Raw genomic sequence first — 20,705 nt, 5'->3', positions numbered from 1 at the left:
CACTTGTTTGAGAATAGTGGTTTCAGCCAATACTGAGTAGGTTATTCAAGCCAGACCTAGCCAGCCGCGTGGGTTTGCTGCATTCATATGCTAATTAGGGCCATTAGTAAAGCTGATCGCTCTCCACATACATCAGAGTCCCTTTCCGACAATTTGTGGCACGACAAACGCGGACAAGCGCGGGTTGCAAGTTGTCGGAAACTGACGAAAATCAGGGAGATCTGCGGGAGTTTATGGGGGCGAAAATCTCACTTTTCATGCAGTGAAGATCAATTGCTATAGATTTATTAACAGACAGTTATTTTATTGCTAAATAGACCCTGTGTGTTTTGATCAACCCAGTCTCATGGGAAAATGTACCCCCACTACGTTGGTCCACACTGCAAAACGTAGTGGAGGTACATTAATGGCCATTTTTTTGTGGTACTGTTACATTTCTTCTGCCTATACGCTTTCTATTGTTTTACGTCCTAGTCACGTGACTTTCAAGATTCCAGCTGGGAAAAGAAAAAAATATATATAGATGGCCGACATTCGCTCATTTTTTTGTGGAAAGATTAATAACTTGAGTTTGTTTTTGCATTAAAATGAGTTTTGATTACATTTTTAGTGAGAAATGTATAGTTTGTTGCCAGAATATTTACTCAGGGAATGTACATATTCACTTGCTTGTTCGTTTCTTGCAAAGATTTTTCAAGATAATGTGAAACTGAAACGTTTTGGTATAAACATGGCTGAGATTTCTCTAACTTTTAGTGGGAAAATCAATAATTTCAATCAGTTTCTGCATTTAAATGGGTTTTGATTACATTTATAGCGAGAAGTGTAGGGTTTATTTACATAATATTTACTTAGTGAACATACATAATCACCCGCTTGCTAGTTTATAGCTACGGTTTTTCGGATCTCGTCAGGATTATGTGAAATTGCAACGTTTTGGCTGCTACCCATCGCCTAGCATTTAGCTGCCGCCCCATTTCAACATTGAATTCTTTGTGATTTAACTCCATCTGACGGATCAAACCCTCGCCTTGTGCATTTAACTTCCTGTTTGGTGCAATCTCATTGATGGATTTTGACCAGATTTTGACCAAAGAGGAACTCAAAAAAAACAAAACAATTTAAATACACAACCAGCATATCTGGAATCAATGACAGAGAGCAACTGGGACCAGAAGTTTATTAATTTCTCCCCATTGATTTCCATTCAAAATGTTTTCGCTCCCACCGGGCTCTAGGGAAGGGGCGTGCATACCGCCACCTACTGTTCATGAGTGTGTAGCAACATTGTTTTACATCTATTAAATTCTATTTTTTTATTTTGTATTCTGAAGATAAATAAATAATGCTTTCCTTAATCTATAAATATCTTTTATATTTCCTTTATTTCCCAATAATCCTTTAAGACTCCATTCTTGGCCTGTCCTTTCAACTCTTTTCAATTTCTTCCTTTCAGGTCCAGATGTTTTACAGTTCATCAATACGTGTTCTACATTTTCTATCTCTCCACATCCTTCACATTTATCATTATTTTTCCTCCCTATTAAGTATAAATTGTCATTTAAATAAGTATGACCTACTCTTAATCTGATCATTATTATTTCTTCCCTTCGGTTTCTCTCATTAATATTTCTATTTAATACTGACTTTTGTACCTTATATAACCTTCTTCCTTTTTATCTTCATTCCACCTTTTTTTTTTTTGCCATTTTTCAATTTCTTTCCTCTTAATAAATGATTTTCCTTCCCCTTTCCCTAAAGGAATTGTAATTGTTATTTGTCTACTTTTCATTCCACCTAACTTTCCATTAATTAGCTTGAAAACAGCACTTTGTAGGCACCCAGTTTCTCTAACAATGGCCCTTTTTGGGTTACCCTCCATGCATTGGGTGTCAGTTCAGTGGCAGTTCCAGAACATTTTCTTAGGGTTGACCAGGCAGTACAATAATGTGCATGTGGCCAAAAAGTAATAGGGATCAAATTCGGTTCAGAGTCAAGCTATTGGGATCACTCATCAGGTTCAATTTGCATATTTTCTAAGCCAAAACAAGGATTTGTTGGGCTACTGTAATTTTGAATTGAAAAACGTCCTGAATGGTAAGTCTTCAAACTTGAAAAACAAAGTACAAAGTTTTTTTTTTTGTTTTTTTTTTTTGGAATGATTATGACCTGGATGTCTAAGAATCTTCACCAGCTTATCAGGGAAATGAATGCCCACAATGTCTATATTCTCCAAAAGAGAATAACAGAACAGACCTTCATGAGGCCCTTGTTAAAGCTATGCACATATTTATGCATCTATGCTCTTCAAATAACTTTCTGGTTCGACGCAACATTTACATTAAATGGGTTGAGAGGTTGTTCTTTACCAATAAATACATAAAAGATTCCCAGATGACTGCCGATACAAACTCTCCCCAAAAAACCTAAAACTAATTCTTATAAGAGAGTAAAATCTGTATTAGTCTTCATTAAATGTAGCATATTGTTGTCAATAATCGATTGCTTTATTTTTGGTGTCAGCTTGTGGTCAATATGCTAAGCATTAAAAGGTCAAAGTGGGATATTCCAAATGATGGCACAACCCAGTCTCATGGGAAAATGTACCCTCACTACGGTTAGTAGTGGGGTAGTAGTAGACAAATTAGCAATTAGAGGAGGCAATAACAATTACAATTCCTTTAGGGAAAGGGGAAGGAAAATCATTTATTAAGAGGAAAGAAATTGAAAAATGGCAAAAAAGGTGGAATGAAGATAAAAAAAGGAAGAAGGTTATATAAAGTACAAAAGTCAGTATTAAATAGAAATATTAATGAGAGAAACCGAAGGGAAGAAATAATATTGATCAGATTAAGAGTAGTATAGAGGCTAAGCCAAAGCTTTAAGCCCCTGAGGTGGTACACCAGGGTAAAGTTGACACGCCGATTACTTAGCTGCTTAATTGAAATGAGAGCCGTCCTTGATGTTAGTGCAGGTAATCCATTTATTTCCATGACTCGGCAATGTTGACAATAACACCGCATACATTGTTTCTGCGATCCACATAGCTTTCACTTCTGTATCGGTAGTATTGCGTTGCATTGCGGTCAAAAACTGTTTCCCCCTTTCGGGTGGAACACACCTGTCCTCATCAACACCGGATCATACTTATGTAGACAGCTGACAGATCATGTGACCCAAACCATTTGGAATACAGAAATTCATAATCTGCTCCTACACACCGGCCCCTAATTGTTATGGCAGGCAGACGTAACAATTATATGCAATAACAATAGGAGCAAATGAATACATAACTGTTGATTTACACCCCCTGTATCAAACAAAGTTTGGTAACAGGTCTTTCAATGATATTGTTCTTTGTCTGCAGTTTTACAGATCGCACCATGCCTTTTTTATCAGAGAAAACCGATATTACTTTAGCAAGAGGCCAGGAGCCACGTGGGGCAGATGAATCCATGATGACGACGACATCTCCAGATTTCAAATTTTGCTTCTGTTGATTCCACTTCTGTCTTTCTTGCAATAGGGGCAAATACTCCTTGATCCAGCGTTTCCAAAATAAATCTGAGATGTATTGAACTTGTCTCCAACGGCGCTTCACATACATATCTGACGGTTCAAACAGCCCAGGTGGTAAGGCAGGTTTTCCTTTTAGTAGCAGTAGATGATTTGGTGTGAGAGGTTCCAAGTCATTTGGCTCATCTGATAGCCTTTTTATTGGACGATCATTCAATATGGCCTCTATTTCACACATAACAGTATGAAGTCCATCGTCATCCAATCGTTGCTGTCTTAAAACGGAGTTGAGGATGCGCCTAACAAGGCGTATCATACGTTCCCAGACTCCACCATGATGGGATCCTGCTGGTGGATTGAAACTCCATTCAACTCCAGATGGAGTAAGAGCATCTTGAATCAGTTTATGATCCAATGAAGCGAGAGCTTGCCTCAACTCCCGTTCGGCTCCAACAAATTTTGTCCCATTGTCCGACCTGATGTGAACAGCTTGACCCCTTCTGCTGATAAAACGACGTATTGCATTGATGCAGGCATCTGTTTCGAGGGAGTTTGCTACTTCCAAGTGTATTGCTCTGCTCGTCATACAGGTGAATATCACACCATATCGTTTGCATTGTTTTCTGCCTTGCTTGATTTCAACAGGTCCAAAATAATCCACTCCAACATTTGTAAATGGAGGCAAATCAGGAACAAGTCTCTCTTTTGGAAGATCCGCCATCTTCTGCTCCAAAGCTCTCCCATTAAAACGTCTGCAATTGCGGCATTCAGATATGATTTTTCTCACTGCTGCATTTGCATTGGTGATCCAATATTTCCTCCTAAGAGTTGACAGAGTATGGTTTCGTCCACTGTGTCCCAACAACTGATGAATATGTTTAAGAATGAGCCTGGAGATATGCTGATCTTTAGAGAGAATAAGAGGGTTCTTTTCTTCCATGGGCATTGCTCCTTTACTTAACCTTCCTCCAACTCTCAACAACCCATTATCCAACATAGGGTCCAGTTTATAGATGGAACTCTGTCTGCTTACTGTTCCAGTCTTGGACAGCAAGCAGGAAATTTCATTTTCGAACCTCTGCTGCTGACAATAGCGTACAATGGCCAACTCAGCTTCCAACAGACCCTTGGGCTTTAAGGCTTTGCCCTTTGATGTCACTGCAGCCTTTTTTCCTTTCACTTGCCCATTATTAAGATCAGGGTCTTTCAGATGAGCCGTTTGTCGAATGAGCTGCAACAAATGGGTTTTCAGTCTGAGAAACCAGGCAACAGAAATCTTGAGTTTCCTCCATTCGGAAAAGTAGTTAATAAGAAAATCAGTGGGCTTAATTGAATCAGTGGCAGCACAGTTCACAAGAGCATCCCTTTTGAGCTCTGGATCATTGGAGTCCATCTTATTATTAACAGGATTCTCTGGCCAGAATCCCTCAGGCTTCCAAAGAAAGCTGGGGCCCTCAATCCAAATGTGGTTAGTCAGAAAACGGGTCGGTTCCCCTTGATGCAGCATCGGCTAGGTTGTCATTGGAACCAACATGCCTCCATTGGGAAGGGCTTGAAATCTCTCTTATTGTTGAGATCCGATTTGCCACAAAGGTTTGGAAACGTTTATCCTCATTGTTGATGTATTTCAGAACTGATGTACTGTCCGTCCAAAACACAGATTCATCCAGCTGCATTTGAAGCTCTGCCTTTAGCATCACGTCCACTCTGGCAGCCAAAACTGCGGCTGTAAGTTCCAGTCTTGGGATCGTCACAGTTTTTAAAGGCGCTACTCTGGCCTTTCCTAGTAAGAAAGCTACATTAATATGATCCTTGTTGTCTTTCAACCGGATGTATGTTACAGTTCCATAGCCATCTTTACTGGCATCAGCGAAATGATGTAACTGGCAGTATTTGAGGTTCTCAAAATCTTTTGGTTTCATACATCTTGCTACTTTGAATGAAGCCAGTAACTTGACCTCCTCCAACCACTGTTCCCACCGTTTTAAAATATCCAGTGGGATGACATCATCCCATCCACAGCTCCTCCTACAGAGCTCTTGCTGCATCATCTTAGCAGGTAGGATGGCTGGAGACAGAAAACCCAAAGGATCGTATACTGAACTGGTGATGGACAGAATGCCACGTCTAGTTGGAGACTGACGTTTCATCTCCATCTTAAATCTGAAGGAGTCTGACTCAACACACCACAGTAGACCTAAAGCTCTTTCAGCTGGGAGGTCATCGCGATCCAAATTGAGCTCTTTTAAATCCTTTGCCCAGTGTTCTTCTGGGATAGACTGCAACACTGCTCGACTGTTACTGATCCATTTCTCCAACTGAAATCCACCTCTTTTACAGAGAGCATTTAGTTCATTCACCATTTTTATGGCATCTTCCTCTGAACCCAAACTCATCAGGCAGTCATCAACATAAAAGTTTTGCTTGACAGCAAGAACAGCTTGATCAGAAAAATCATCTTTGTTGTCATCTGCAGTTTTCTTTAGCGCATAGCTAGCGCAACTTGGAGAGGAAACGGCTCCAAACAAGTGCACAGTCATTCTGTAGACTTTCAGTTCTCTGCTGATGTCTCCTTCTGGCCACCAGAGAAAGCGCAGAAAGTCTCTGTCTTGTTCTGCAACCTTCACCTGATGGAACATGGCCTGAATGTCACCCATAAATGCTACAGGCTCCTGCCTGAAGCGAAGGAGTACTCCAAGCAAGGAACTGGTAAGGTTCGGTCCTTGTAGCAGTTCTTTATTTAATGAAGTTCCTTGATAAGTGGCTCCACAATCAAACACCACTCTTAACGAACCTTTTTTTGGGTGAAAAACACCATGGTGAGGAATGTACCATACTTTCCCAACTGTACCTTTCAACTGTTGATCTGGTACTTGCTCGGCATAACCCTTTTTAATGACATCCTGGAGGCAACTTGAATATTCCTCATGAAGTCGAGAGTCATTTATAAACCTCCTTCTTAATCCAAGTATCCTCTGCTTGGCTACAGAGTAGCTATTTGGTAGCATAGCATCTGTGTTCTTAAAGGGCAGTTTTAGACAATATTTCTTATCCTGTAAAGTTGAAGAGGATTCCATGATTTCCATAAAACGAATGTCTTCTCTTGACATTTTACTTTTCTCTGAGGTTTTTTCATTGAAGTCATGGTCATACTGATTGTTGAGCAGGAACTCCAAGTTAGATACAGAGATCTTGTTCACTAGAGCAGAACGCGGCTTCACTTCAGTGCTGCTGTTATTTCCATCTTCATTCAATGGACCATTTATCACCCAGCCCAACACTGTCCTTAGAGCATATGGGCCCTCTCCACAACTGTTGACCACTTCCCAAGGCTCTAATATCTTGGGAGCGTTGGTTCCTATCAACAAGTCAACATTGGCCTTTATGGTGGGGATTTGAACCTTTGACAAATAGGGCCATCTTTCTATTTCTGCAGCAGTAACAATATTATCTGAAGTGACTGGTATTGGCTTCTGCGTAAGGACTTCTGGCAGAGGATAAAAGTTGTTTCCATTCAACCCTGATACCTCAATGCCAGACAATGAATAAGCAGTAACAACCTTTTCCTGCCCCATTGTTTTTAAGAGAAAGTTAGTCCTTTTCCCTGTGATGTTTAATCTTTGCATAAGCTGTTCTGAACAAAATGTAGCTGTACTACCAGGATCTAAAAGAGCGTATGTCTGTATGACATTCACTCCCTTGGCTGACTTTACTTGTACTGGAATGATTGACAGAATACAGCGACTCTTTCTGGCCCCTGTATGTCCACATGTCTGGGGAAGAGTTGATGGTTTAACTCCTGTTGGCCCTTTTATTGGTTCAGGCTCAGAATTTGCCTTTGGAATATGCAACACAGTTGGGTGTAGTTGATCACAAATTTCACAGATTAAACGTTTATTACAATCTCTGCTGATGTGACCAGTACACAAGCATCCAAAACAAATCCCTTTGTCCTTCAAAAGACGGATTTTCCCCAAAGAAGGTTGGATGGAGGGGCATGAAGTGCCTGGTTGAAGGTTTTTTTTTCTTTTTTTTTTCTCTTTCTTTCTTTTCGGGGGGGGGGGGGCGGTTCTGGTGGGATGGCCGGCGCGGGATGGGTGGGCCCCGGTCCCGGGGGGGGCTTTTGCTGGGGGTGGTCCGGTCCGTGTGCGGGGTGGGGGGCCGGGCTTGAAGCAGGAAAGAGATGGGTTGGTGTGGCGGTGTCGCCACTCCCCTCCCCTCACATCCGGATTTTAGGTTCACTTATGGGGTCATCCGATAGTCCCGGGACCGACCACCGGTGTCACCGGGTTTTTGGTCCTGGTATTATTGGATGCGAGTGTTATGTGTGAATGTGTGTCCGCGTTGTTATTTTCTTTATTTATTATTATTATTATTTTATTCAATTTTTTTATTTTATTTTTTTTTTTTTTGTGGTACGAGTGGGGGCACTAGGGAGGGAAGGCATGATTGAGATGGTGTGTTTTTTTTTTTTTTTTCTTTCCCAGGTTGGGGTCTCAACCGCACCCTCTCCCAAATACATCTCAAGTCTCCGCTAAGTGCGGAGCCCATTCCCCCCGTCCTGCTCTCCCTCCGCTGGCTGGCGTCGGGGCTCACCGGTGCGCTGGTGGAGCTAGGGGTGGATGCCCGGGGGACTGCTGGCTCATTCCTTGCGACCTCTCCGCTGGCCCCGGCCGGCCGGGGCTTTGCTGGGGCTCCTGTCTGGGGATGGGGTGCCCTTGGGGCCTCGGATCCCTGGGGCCTGGGACTGGATCCGCTTCGGGGTGGGGCTGGGTGTTGTTCGGGGATTTTCGGGGTCGGTGCCGGTGCCTTCGCTACGATGCCGGTTCCTGGGCGGTGTTTCTTTCCTATGCCGGTTCTGTGGTATCGGTTCGGGGGGGGGGGGGGGAGCTGCACGGCAGGGTGGGGTGCGGGTCTTGGGTCCCGTTTTGGGCTCCGGTTTTTCCGCTCGCACTTCTCCTCTTGCCTATTTATTTTAATTGTAATTATTAATTTATTTATTTATTTACCTATTTATTTATGTTTTTTTTTTTTTTTTCTTTTTTTTTCTTTTCCTCTGTGGGGGGGAGCGGTTGCGGGCGGGTCGGTGTCTGGTGTCCGCTGTCGCATTGTGGGGGCTCCTTTTTTTTTTTTTTCTTTTTTTTTTTCTTTGGGGGGTTTGGCATGTCTGTTTTCTCGGGGGGCGGGCGGGCCTGCTGGGTGGGGGTCCTGCTGGCGGCGCGCCGCTGGTGTGTGGGGGTCCGGGTGGCTCCGGCGGGGGTAGTGTTGGGGGGCCGGTCTGGGCGGGCTGGCTGCACTGGCTGGGTATTCGGGTGGGTTTTCCCTCCTGGAGGCATGGCGGGGCTGCTCTGTTCCCGCTGATCGCGGCGGGTGGGGCTGCGGGGCGGGCGGGGGCCTGGAGTGGCTATGGCCGGCGCGTGGTGGGGGGCCGGGGCGGCGGAGCTGCTCTGGCCGCGTGTCAGGGCCTGGTGCGGGCGGCGGGGGGGGGGGCGGCGGACGTGGCTGGGCTGCTTTGGCTTCGTCCGGTGGGGGGGTTGCGCGGTTCGCTCCGCTCTGGCTTTGTGCTGCCCCTCGGGCTGCTGGAGGGGGTGGTTGCGCCGGCTGCGGTCTGCTCTTCTTGCAGTTTTGCGCCGGGCGGCTTTTCTGCTCTCGGGCTGATTCTGTGCGCGGTGTGTTTCGTTGCGCGCTGTTGGCGTCGGTCTTGGTGGGGTGGGGCTGCGCTTTTGGCCGGGGGGGCGTTTTGGGGGGGTCCTGCGGCGCTCGCGGCCGGTTCGCGGCGGATGCGCATGGGCCCCGGCCGGGGGCGGGGCCGCCTGAGTGTTTTCCTGGGTGGTGCGGTCGCGGTGGGTGTTGCGGCCGGTCGCCGGGGCTTGGTGCTGGGGGGCGGGGCGTGTTTCGGTGCTCTGTGGGGCTGGGGCGTTTCGGTCGGCGCCGTGGGGGGGCTGGTGTTCGGTGCCCGGCCCTACTTCGGGGTGGCCGGCTGCCGGCGGGGCCCGCGGACTCGTCCCCGCGGCTCCCCGGGGCGCCGGCATGGCGGTGGCTGGGGGGCTTCTTCGTGGCTGTCTCTCCTCCTGCCTTGGTGGGGTCTGGTTTCCGGGGCTGGCCCCGCCTTGGTGCCTTCCCTTCTGGGGTCCCCTTGGGCGCCTGGGGCTTTGGGTCTCCCGGCGCTGGACTCAGTGCTCTGGGGGGTGTGCCTCTCCGGCTCTCCACAACCACTATTGAGCATTTTTTCTATGGTTAAAACTTTACATGCACAAGTTCACCCTCACAAACAACTACAGGTGCTAGGCTTCAGGTACTTAGAGATTCACTTCCAAACAGAAACCCCACATTCATATCTTCAGGTAACACAGAGTACATGTCAGACTTAATAATATTACTTTAGCGACAGTTTCAAGGTGTTTGCTTTATTGTATATCTCGTACCATGTTTTTTGGTTGTGCTGTTTTTTTTTTTTTTTTTTCCATCTCATTACAGGTGTTGAAGCAGACTGAAAATGTTTTGTCATTGTCTCCTTCCTATCTCCTCTTTCTTTCATCTTTTGTCCTGTTTTTTTCTTTTTCCTTCTTCTTCTTCTGTTTTTCTGCTCTACTTACATTGCAGTGTCCATATGAACTGTAAAACTCCCTGCATAATTATAATAAAGCAATTTATATACATGAAACAAGTGGAGCAGTATGGCAATTGCGATACCGCTACACTTGTGAAAGTAAAATCTGTTGGGCTCCTTTTGGCATCAAGACAATTATTCTTATTGCCACCTTGCCAGACAGGACACTGTAAAAAAAAAAAAACAAAAAAAAAAAAACAAAAGACGGATTTTCTCTCTGTGTTTCTTGTTTTTGAACTGTTGGCATTTATTTATAAGGTGAGCACATGAACAACAATGACAGTATGGCTTTTGTGTCTTTGATCCATCTTCAGAGTAATCCACTGATGTTGCTGTGGTAGAAAAACTACTCCCTTTACTTCTGATCCTTGACTGTAGCTGGAAGCTGCTGGAAGACCTCAGGCCAGCTGTATGTTGTGGTGCATACACTTCAATGTCACCAAAAATTGGATCAGACAGGATCCTCACATGTTTCTCCAGAAATACAACCAGATCAATAAAATGAGCTCTGTGGTCATATGATTCCAAAATATCATGAGCAACAGCTCTCCATCTCTCTCTGAGTTTGTATGGAAGCTTGGAAAGGACCATTTTCATGTTACTTGGCATATCCAACTTCTGCATATAATGAAGTTCTTCCATCACATTGCAACATCCTCGTAGAAACAAAGCATAAGCTAGTAGAGCTTTAACATCCTCTGATTTTATTGATGGCCAGTTCAGAGCTTTGTTTATATAAGCAGTTGCTATTTTGTATTCATTTCCAAAATGGTCCTGCTACAATGTAGTCACGTTCAGGATCCATATGTTGGCAGCTGCGGACCAGTTCCTTAGGCTGTCCTGCAGTGAATTGCTCCAAATAATACAGACAGTCAGCTTTGCTGGCTTTGTTTTCCACTCCATGTTCAAACGCTTTAATGAAAGCTTTATATTGAAATGGATCTCCTTCAAACACTGGAATGTCTCGTGGTGGTCAAGACAGTAGACGCTGTTGATGCACAAGTGCAGCAGTTATTTCATTTTGCTTATGCATAATAGTGACAACATCTCCATTTTGAACTTGATCAGTTTGATGACTTATTCTTTGTCTGGTTTGATTTTCACAAGAAGTTTTTACATCATGTTGTAAAACATATGATTTTTTTAAGTCCATTTGATCATGTGCATCAAAATGCTGCTTGCTCACAGAACTTTTCATTTCAGTCCGTTTTGGTCGCACATCCATTGTTTCCTATTTGGTTGGTGTTGGTACTGCATTTCTTTGCTGCATCACTTTGCATGCTGCAGGATAATAATCCTTTGCCATGGCATTAAGAGTTTTATCTGATGTGAGTTTCATTTTTTGCCTTTCAAAATAAGAGTTCATTCCGTCAGTTTGTGCACGGGAAAGACACTGTTCATCAGAAGCCTGCAGAACTGCCAACTTTGCAGTAGACGCAGCTAGCTCAGTTTCTAGCTCAAGCTGTTCCTTTTTCCTTTTTATCAGTTGCTCCTGTTCCTCCAGTGCATGACGTTCCTTCAAAACAGCCATTCTTGCAACCAGTGCAGCGCGCTCTGCTGCAGCTTTTATTTGTGCAGAGGAAGTTGTACTTGACCGATTGCTGGTAACACTTTTACTATAATGTTTACACACATTAGAAACACTATCATTAGGCATAATATCATCGTTATCCAACCCATCATGATTAATATCAGCACCAATATTTAAATGACCAACACTTTCATTTTTAAGTTCATCATCTTCTTTTGATTTAACCCACCTTTTCACCTTTTCAGCAAATTCATCAGTGAACAACATTTTTGCTTTAAACCATATTTCATGTTTTTCTTTCTCCTCAACCGGCAATAAATTCATTAATGAATCATGTATGCATCTTATTTCAACACACAAGTCAATGTAACCATCAAGAAACGTTTGAACTTCTGATACCAAACCATTTTGCATCAACTCTTGTATCTTTTCCTTTAAATTGCTAGCTTTATTTAGATTAGCCTTTCTATCAGCTTGCAACCGATCTAACCGATTGGCAATTGCTTTAGCAGAAAGTTTAACCACTCGTTTGCCCATTTGTGTGTCACAACTGCTGGTCAGAAAGTCCTGTTTGTCAGCAGTAGATGGCGCACTAGCACCTGCTGGTAAATCCACGTCCGCTATGCAATCCTCCATAATAAAAGTCCGTCAGTCAATAGATTGCAACCAGTTAATTGATACAAAGTTAATTGTTCCTCCACTTCAGCAACCAATGCATTGGATTTATGCCATTATGTTTGCACACGTTTAGATTTAGATTCAGATGGCCATCTTACTAATTGTAGTGCTACACATACCTATTTGATGCGTGCATTTCAAATCCAGCAACGAGGAAATCCCAGGTGTCCTCCTGAACGCCGATCCTGTCCGACGTCACCCCAGGCTGCAGATGAGCTGATGCCAATCAGCTGACGCTCCGTTCCCAACACACAGGCTCCATCTGCGTCCCTCGTCGTAGACAAACGCCATCCAAAGTTCCTTCTCCACGATCAGTTCTTTTCATAAACAGTTTTTGACTTTTGTATAGAGGCTAAGCCAAAGCTTTAAGCCCCTGAGGTGGTACACCAGGGTAAAGTTGACACGCCGATTACTTAGCCGCTTAATTGAAATGAGAGCCGTCCTTGATGTTAGTGCAGGTAATCCATTTATTTCCATGACTCGGCAATGTTGACAATAACACCGCATACATTGTTTCTGCGATCCATATAGCTTTCACTTCTGTATCGGTAGTATTGCGTTGCAGTCAAAAACTGTTTCCCCCTTTCGGGTGGAACACACCTGTCCTCATCAACACCGGATGATACTTATGTAGACAGCTGACAGATCATGTGACCCAAACCATTTGGAATACAGAAATTCATAATCTGCTCCTACAAGTAGGTCATACTTATTTAAATGACAATTTATACTTAATAGGGAGGACAAATAATGATAAATGTGAAGGATGTGGAGAGATAGAAAATGTAGAACACGTATTGATGAACTGTAAAACATCTGGACCTGAAAGGAAGAAATTGAAAAGAGTTGAAAGGACAGGCCAAGAATGGAGTCTTAAAGGATTATTGGGAAACAAAGGAAATATAAAAGATATTTATAGATTAAGGAAAGCAGTATTTATTTATCTTCAGAATACAAAATAAAAAAATAGAATTTAATAGATGTAAAACAATGTTGCTACACACTCATGAACAGTAGGTGGCGGTATGCACGCCCCTTCCCTAGAGCCCGGTGGGAGCGAAAACATTTTGAATGGAAAACAATGGGGAGAAATTAATAAACTTCTGGTCCCAGTCGCTCTCTGTCATTGATTCCAGATATGCTGGTTGTGTATTTAAATTGTTTTGTTTTTTTTGAGTTCCTCTTTGGTCAAAATCTGGTCAAAATCCATCAATGAGATTGCACCACACAGGAAGTTAAATGTACAAAGGATCCGGTAGATTTCCAAATAAAACACATCCGATCTTAAACCATGATCATTTTGTCAACATTATTTTCTGCCGTATGCCACGACGTAATGCATTGATCTGAAAATCAACCTCAGACGCAACGCACACAGTGGCGAGGGTTTGATCCGTCAGATGGAGTTAAATCACAAAGAATTCAATGTTGAAACAAACTCAAGTTATTAATCTTTCCACAAAAAAATGAGCGAATGTCGGCCATCTATAAATATTTTTTTCTTCTCCCAGCTGGAATCTTGAAAGTCACGTGACTAGGACGTAAAACAATAGAAAGTTTATAGGCAAAAGAAATGTAACAGTACCACAAAAAAATGGCCATTAATGTACCTCCACTACGTTTTGCAGTGTGGACCAAGGTAGTGGGGGTACATTTTCCCATGAGACTGGGTTGGTTTTGATGGACTCTACATAACAAACCTTGTCAACCTGGAAGGGTCTGTACACAGGTACATAACTTGCTGTAGTGGTGTTGTCAAAAATCTAAAATCACCCCAGAAGCACCATTGACAGTGCAATGGAGACAGAATTTACTATTAATGATTTCCAGAAGGTTTTGTACCCTTAAAAGCTTTTTTCCCCCCAAGGAATCAGCCCTAATGGTTTACTCAATCTGTCTAATGATACACATTTGTATTTTGCATTAGATTCAGGTAGTCATAGTTGTTTCAGGAACAGTAGAAGAAAAAGGAAAAGCGGTTAAATTTCACACACTCAGCAGTAAATTCCTGTCGCAGATAGTCCGGCTGCCATCTCAAGGTTATATTTTCTATGACCTCAGAGCAATAGCTTTTTAGCAGTCCACAGTTTGCACATCGACCATCATTCACATACAGACAGAGTGTCTCATGGCCGTCTTATGTTTAAATAAGGCAGTAGTTTTAGAACCAAACTCCTCACAATGATATTAAGATTTTTTCAAAAATTCTTCAGGATCATAAACTACAAACAGCAGATGTCATGGTATGAATGCTTCTTACTAAAACAATATATGGTTATCTATATCTCTAACAGAAGAAGAAGAGAAGTGCATCAGGATGGTGCTAGTTGGAAGAACTGGATCTGGGAAGAGCGCATCAGGAAACACCATTTTGGGAAAGAAATATTTCAAATCTACAGCCAGCCCCTCCTCAGTAACATCAGTGTGTCAGAAGGAAACAGCTGAGTTTGAGGGTCAGAATCTGTCTGTAATTGATACTCCAGGTCTGTTTGATACACGTATGTGTCAGAAGGATGTCACAGATGAGATTGCAAGATGCATGATATTCTGCGCTCCTGGTCCTAACGTCTTTCTAGTTGTGGTCCAGGCAGGCAGATTCACAGAAGAAGAACAAGAAACAGTGAAACTCATCAAGAGGATTTTTGGAGAGAAGGCAAAAAGTTACACCATGGTGCTGTTCACTCATGGAGACGATCTGGAGGAGAACAGGGTTGATATAAATAATTTTATAAAGAATAACCCATCTCTCCAGAGATTCATCTCTCAGTGTGGAGGAGAGCGTCATCTGTTCAACAACCGATCCAAGGATCCGTCCCAAGTTAGAGAGCTGCTTAAGAAAGTTAACAGGATGGTTCAGCAAAATGTAGGAACCTACTACACCAATGAGATGCTTCAAGAAGCTCAAAGAGTCAAACGAAAAATTGTTGTGTTCATCATGAACCAAATCCAGGGAATAGATGTTAAAGAGGCGATCAGAAAAGCAGAAAATGAATCTAAATGGGCTCTTTTTACAAGTCTTATGGTAACCGGTGGAGCTGCTCTTAGGGCCCTAGGTGGTCCTATTGGAGCTGTTGCAGGAGCCACAGCAGGAGGTTTGGTAGCATCAGCATGTCGCTTGCAGTAGGTTACAATACAGTGATATTGATTGTGTATCTAAACCTTGTTAATATTGAGACAATGTTATCAGAGTTTTTCTAATCATTAGCAATATAGGGAGTCTGTAAAGTTCAAATCTGTATGATTTGAACTTAAATGACCTTAGAATAAGTTTCCTTGCTTTTTAGTAAATTGAATATCAAAGCTAATGGTGATTCTGTATCAGTTATAGCCCAGTGTTGTAAATCTTGAACTACTTCTCCCATATGATGAGGTTCTGTTAAAGGGATAGGGTATAAGCTAGGTTTTGCTGTCCATGTTTTAAAACTAAAATGCTAAGAAAGAACAGGATTTACTTTGCATCTTCAAACATTTGGATCAATAAAATAATGTCATTAAATGATGTGGTGTTTGTGTTCTTTTAACCCCCTTTCAATGTAGCTGAAAGGACAAGCTAAGACAAGTTTATAATAAGGACATTTCCAATGTGTAGCTACACTAAACGGTGCTTACACTCCTTTTGGTTCAAACCATAACAGTTGGGTTTCTTTGTACATGTTGGCACAAGTCACAGGGATCATTAAGGCTGCAGTGGATTCACAGCAGTTCCATATGATTACACTCTGCCAACTACAAGGCAGGAAAGATGTGGATCTATTGACCATCTCAGAAACATGCAGTCAGCCAGGTCCACTCACTCAGGGTCTCCATTTAATCACACACCAACTTCAGACCCACTCACATCTCCATAAGGCTCTAAACCAGAGGTCACCAATTAAAATCAGCAAAATAAAAGAATAAAGAAAAAACAGTAAAGGTCCAGAGAAATTTTTTATTATAATCTGTTACTTAAAACAGAATTTAACACTGAATAAAAAGGCGTGTTTATGCATCCATTGACTTTTTACATAAAACAAAAGAGGACATTTGTCATGATGGGTCTAATACTTTTTGCCCACATGCAGAAACACAGATTGTCAAAGTTTGAACGTTTATTTTCTTTCTTAAAACAAGGAGATAGAAACCAGGTTATCTCTGCCAGGAATCCAGATGCGACTGCACAAAGGAGAGTGTGATTAAGTGGCTTCAAAGTTGGTGGGAAAAAAATGCAGAAGACTGAAGCTCTGTTCTTACTTGGCCTCACTGGTTGAGTTTGGGGGGTGGTCTGAGGTTCCAGTTTGTGGAGGCCTTGGCTGGTTGAAGGTGGAAGTGTCATTGGAGGACCGACAGGAAGGTTTATGGTGGCACAGAGGAGCAGCAGAGCAGACTGTCAACTGGAAATCTTGAAATGGTTGGAGTTCAGAAGAGGTGAGTTGTGGAACTCTCAACGTTCCAAGAGGTTTTCTTCCAGGGCTGGAAGGACTTGAAAAATCCCAGAGGACCTGTAGGTTTCCTGCCAAAGATTCACAAAACAAAAAGGGTAAGAGCACGAATTAACTAGAAAAATTCAAAGATTGACTCAACAAAAGCTCAGAGGGGCTAGAGTATCCAAAACAGGCAAACACTCTGCCAAAGAGGTCTTCTTCTTCTTGTTATTGAGTTTTACTGGCGGTTGGCAAAAAACGTTAGGTGAGCATTACCGCCACCAACTGGTATGGAGTGTGGACCACATCACAAAGAGGTGATGACAGTAAGCTGCTCATATATAAATCTGTGTGCACGGATTGATAAACTAAGCGCAGTTTTCAAATCCGTGCACGCAGATTAAGAAACTGTGCTCTCGGTTTATTAATCCGTGCGCTAGGATCAATAAACTGTGTGCCCTGCTTTGCATTCCGTGCGCACACAGCTGCTCCGGAATCTTCAGAGTTCGATGCAAGTTCAAGCTCTAAAGCATGCTCATTAAAGTATTGCACTGAAATAAGTCTATATGTTTATATATATAACAATTAATTGACTTAACTTACCTTGCAGGTGTGACCCATGCATCGAACTCTAAAGGTTCTGGAGCAGATGTGTGCGCACGGAATGCAAAGCAGGGCACACAGTTTATTGATCCTAGTTCACGGGTTCATAAACCGAGAGCTCAGTTTATCAATCTGTGCCCACGGATTTCCACCGGCTTTTGTTTATTTTGTTTTTTTAATCTGACACCCAGGGGGCTGCTTCACAGCAGCAGGTTGAGCCAAACATACTCTAAATGTTCAGGGTCATCTTTGAGCACCATTTCACTTTTCTTTCACCAGTTCACCACAGTTCTTCCAGCAGTCTTTCTCTGCTCTCTTTTTCTCATCATCTTCTCCTTCTTTCCCATCGCCCGGCTTGCCACAGGTTTGCCTGCTGTGTCTAAAAGTAGCAGCAGCAGCAACCCAGACTGACAGCAGCTCATTGGATCATTTGTATGATATGCAGCCTGGTGCTGGATGCTCTAGAGGGCTTTACCATATTACCAGGAGAATTGGCGCAAGTGAAGTTAGACACTGCCGTCAGACAACATGCAGTAATTTATAAATGTTTTAAATCAGATTGGGTAGGGATTAGCCAGAAGGTGGGTCCGGATTCAGACCGCGGTGTGTTAATCTGTGACCTGTGGTCCAAAACCCTCATCCAAAATAAGACCATGTAATTAATTCAGCTCAGTGCATCTCAGGCCACCCCTCATACTGCCTGTCCTTGTAAAGTTTCCTGGCCATGTCCCTCTGCTGTCCCCTAGCTGGATCCTTTTTAATTGCATATTTAATAAATCATTTTGTTTTTTCAACCCACTTTTTCAAGAGAGTTTTTTCCATGTGGGTCGGAAGACTAGATAGAGCAATGACAGGAAAGTTGACAAACCAAATATGGACAATAAACCAAGGAGATAGTGGGACATGAATACAAGCGATTCTTATATAATTTCAGTTTTGGACTCTGAGCTCAGAGATGCATTTACTGAAATAACAGCTACAGTATATTGCAAAATACTTTTTTTTTTTTAGGACCAGTTACACCTTTAGGTTTAGTTATGTGATACTGGTTAGTTATTTCTTTTTTTTTTTCGTATGATATTTAAAATGAATTTCTCAAGGACTCCACTTGCTTTGGTCTCAGACAGCCATAGACAGTTAAACAGTATATGAGACCCCGGACCAGGATGATATGGGAGCCATCATTAAACTGGTCAGTGGATCAAGTGACGGTGATAGCAGAGATTAAGACCTGCAGATCATAAGTCTCAATGTTGAGACCTGACAGCAATAATACAGACCCTGGATTTAATAACTGGAGGTGGGGTGATGATAGCATATTAGTGGGAGCTGACTCCAGCACTACGCATGCGGTACCATGTTTTACTCCAGCATTGTGGGTTAAGGACAGGGTTTCTTAAGCATGATCCTTAGGGTTAAAAAACCCTTGTTTCGCATGTTTTAGGTGCTTCCATGCCTCCACACACCTGACCTAAATGAAAAGGTGACAAACAGACTTTAGCAGCATTTGATGGCTGCTGACGAGGTAATACAATCATTACAAGTAGAGTAGAGAGACATCTGAAACATGAAGGACAGTGGACCTGTTAGGAATCCAAGTTATGTGCCCTTTTTGTGTGTGTTATTTTCCAACACCAGGAGGTGCCCTGTCTTCACTGTCCTTCCCTGCATACCTGCGGCTCGTTGGATCATTATCTGGAGGCGTATTTGAGCAGTGGACTGTCACTACCTCGACGCCAGAGTGTTTGCCAGTTTTGAGTACTCTAGCCAAGCTGAGTTTAGCTGAGTCTAATCTTGCTTTGTTCCTCTGAGTCTAACGTGTTTTTGTCTTTGCTCCTCGGCAGGAAGCTTTCCTGTGTCACTGGATTCCTGGACCTTCTCTCCCCTGGATGTTGGGAGCTGGAGAAATCCCATCTTTCTCCAGCAGAGTCCGCCGTGGATCCTCTGAGGGAGCCTCCTGCACAGCTGCAGCTCGTTAAGATCATCAGAGGATCCACTACATAAGCTGTCTTCAGACCTTGCCTCAACGCCGCAGTGTTGTTCCAGTTGGTCAGCGCTAAAGCCTAGATTCTCAGTGTATCTCCATGACTTTGAATCCAGTCTGGATTCTAACTACAGTCTCTGTTTTCCAGGAAACCCGTGCCTCCTCCGTGAAAACTCTGGAGGAGCTAACCTGCCGAGCCGACCCTCTGAGCCAAACCCTGAAGATTCACAGAGAACCCCCAAGCAGCTCTGGACTAGAGCTGGAAATCCAAGCCAAGGTCTGCTCAAGCTAAGACGCGAGACGGTGAAGCAGCAAACAGACTCTGCTGACAAACTCTTCTCCAGTACCAACAGTGACTCTCCCAAAGTTAACCTCAAGAACCCTCAAGGTACAATCAGTGAACCTGTGGTAATCAAACCCTGTCAGCAGTCACTAACTGTGCTGTCTCTCACGCAGACTCCGGTGAACCAGTATCCAGGCCCGAACCAGAATCAGTACATTCTGTGTGTTTTGTGCTTTAATAAACTGTTCAACTTTTCATCCTTGTGTCCGTCAGTGGTGTTCTGCATAACTGGGTCTCCTTCAGTGAACCCATCATGACACTGGAAGGATAAACCGAGTTACACTGAGCAGGGGAAAACCTCCATATGTTCAGTTCAAGTACCCATTGGAAATCCGAGTGACAGTCCGCTCCATTACTCCTCCGGGTCCAACGCTAGTCAACCTGTCCGCCCTCCAATGTGGTGTGCACATGGATTCACCACACAGTCTGGATTCAAGGACTAACAAGGCCCCCCTCAAATTGGAGTTCCTAACTTCGCTAAATATCAGAGCTTCCAAGATTCCCACAGAATCTGGGCTGACCATTGAACCTCCCTTCTCACTTCCAGAATTGAATTAGAGGTACCTGAAATTAGTATTTTGCCTAGTTAAAATATACATCTTAATAAACGTATACGTTTAGTCAAAGAAACGATTCAAAATATCTTTAATGCAAGGGGGTTAAAGCTGATTTTATGTTAAAAACAGTTTGCCATAGTTCCCCATCATGATGAAATCCTGCCCAGAGGGAGATAACCAACTGAGAATTATATATATAAATATATATATATATATATATTAGTGCTGTCAAAATTATCGCGTTATTAACGCGTTAACGCGAGGCCATTTTAACGGCGATAATTTTTTTAACGTGAGATTAACGCTATGTGGTTTTATGGTACAATTTTTCCAAGTACATCCCGCTGCAGCCTGCGGGGAGGCGGGGCTATTTTCCCCCAGTCTATGCATTTCTCATAGGCTTCAAGAGCGGAGCTCCTCAAGGGAAAAAGACGCTCATACACTGGGTGACGCTAGTGCCTTTTCTTTAAGCCCCACCACCAA

General features: G+C 43.1%; 1 protein-coding gene across 1 annotated transcript in view; it reads left to right on the top strand.

The window, feature by feature from the left end:
* The window catches only part of LOC119780136 (GTPase IMAP family member 9-like), a 30,975-nt gene extending 15,516 nt beyond the window's left edge, over nt 1-15,459 (top strand). The window contains exon 2 of the mRNA XM_038280049.1: nt 14,630-15,459. Within this exon, the coding sequence (XP_038135977.1) occupies nt 14,630-15,459 (830 nt within the window). The remainder of the gene's footprint in view (nt 1-14,629) is intronic.
* The last annotated feature ends 5,246 nt before the right edge of the window (nt 15,460-20,705 follow it).

Source organism: Cyprinodon tularosa, unplaced genomic scaffold (assembly GCF_016077235.1).
Source record: "Cyprinodon tularosa strain WSP-4 unplaced genomic scaffold, ASM1607723v1 ctg1555, whole genome shotgun sequence".
In the NCBI taxonomy this organism is placed as follows: domain Eukaryota; kingdom Metazoa; phylum Chordata; class Actinopteri; order Cyprinodontiformes; family Cyprinodontidae; genus Cyprinodon; species Cyprinodon tularosa.
The sequence above is the reverse complement of the archived record's forward strand: the minus strand, read 5'-3'. Positions and strand labels throughout refer to the sequence as shown.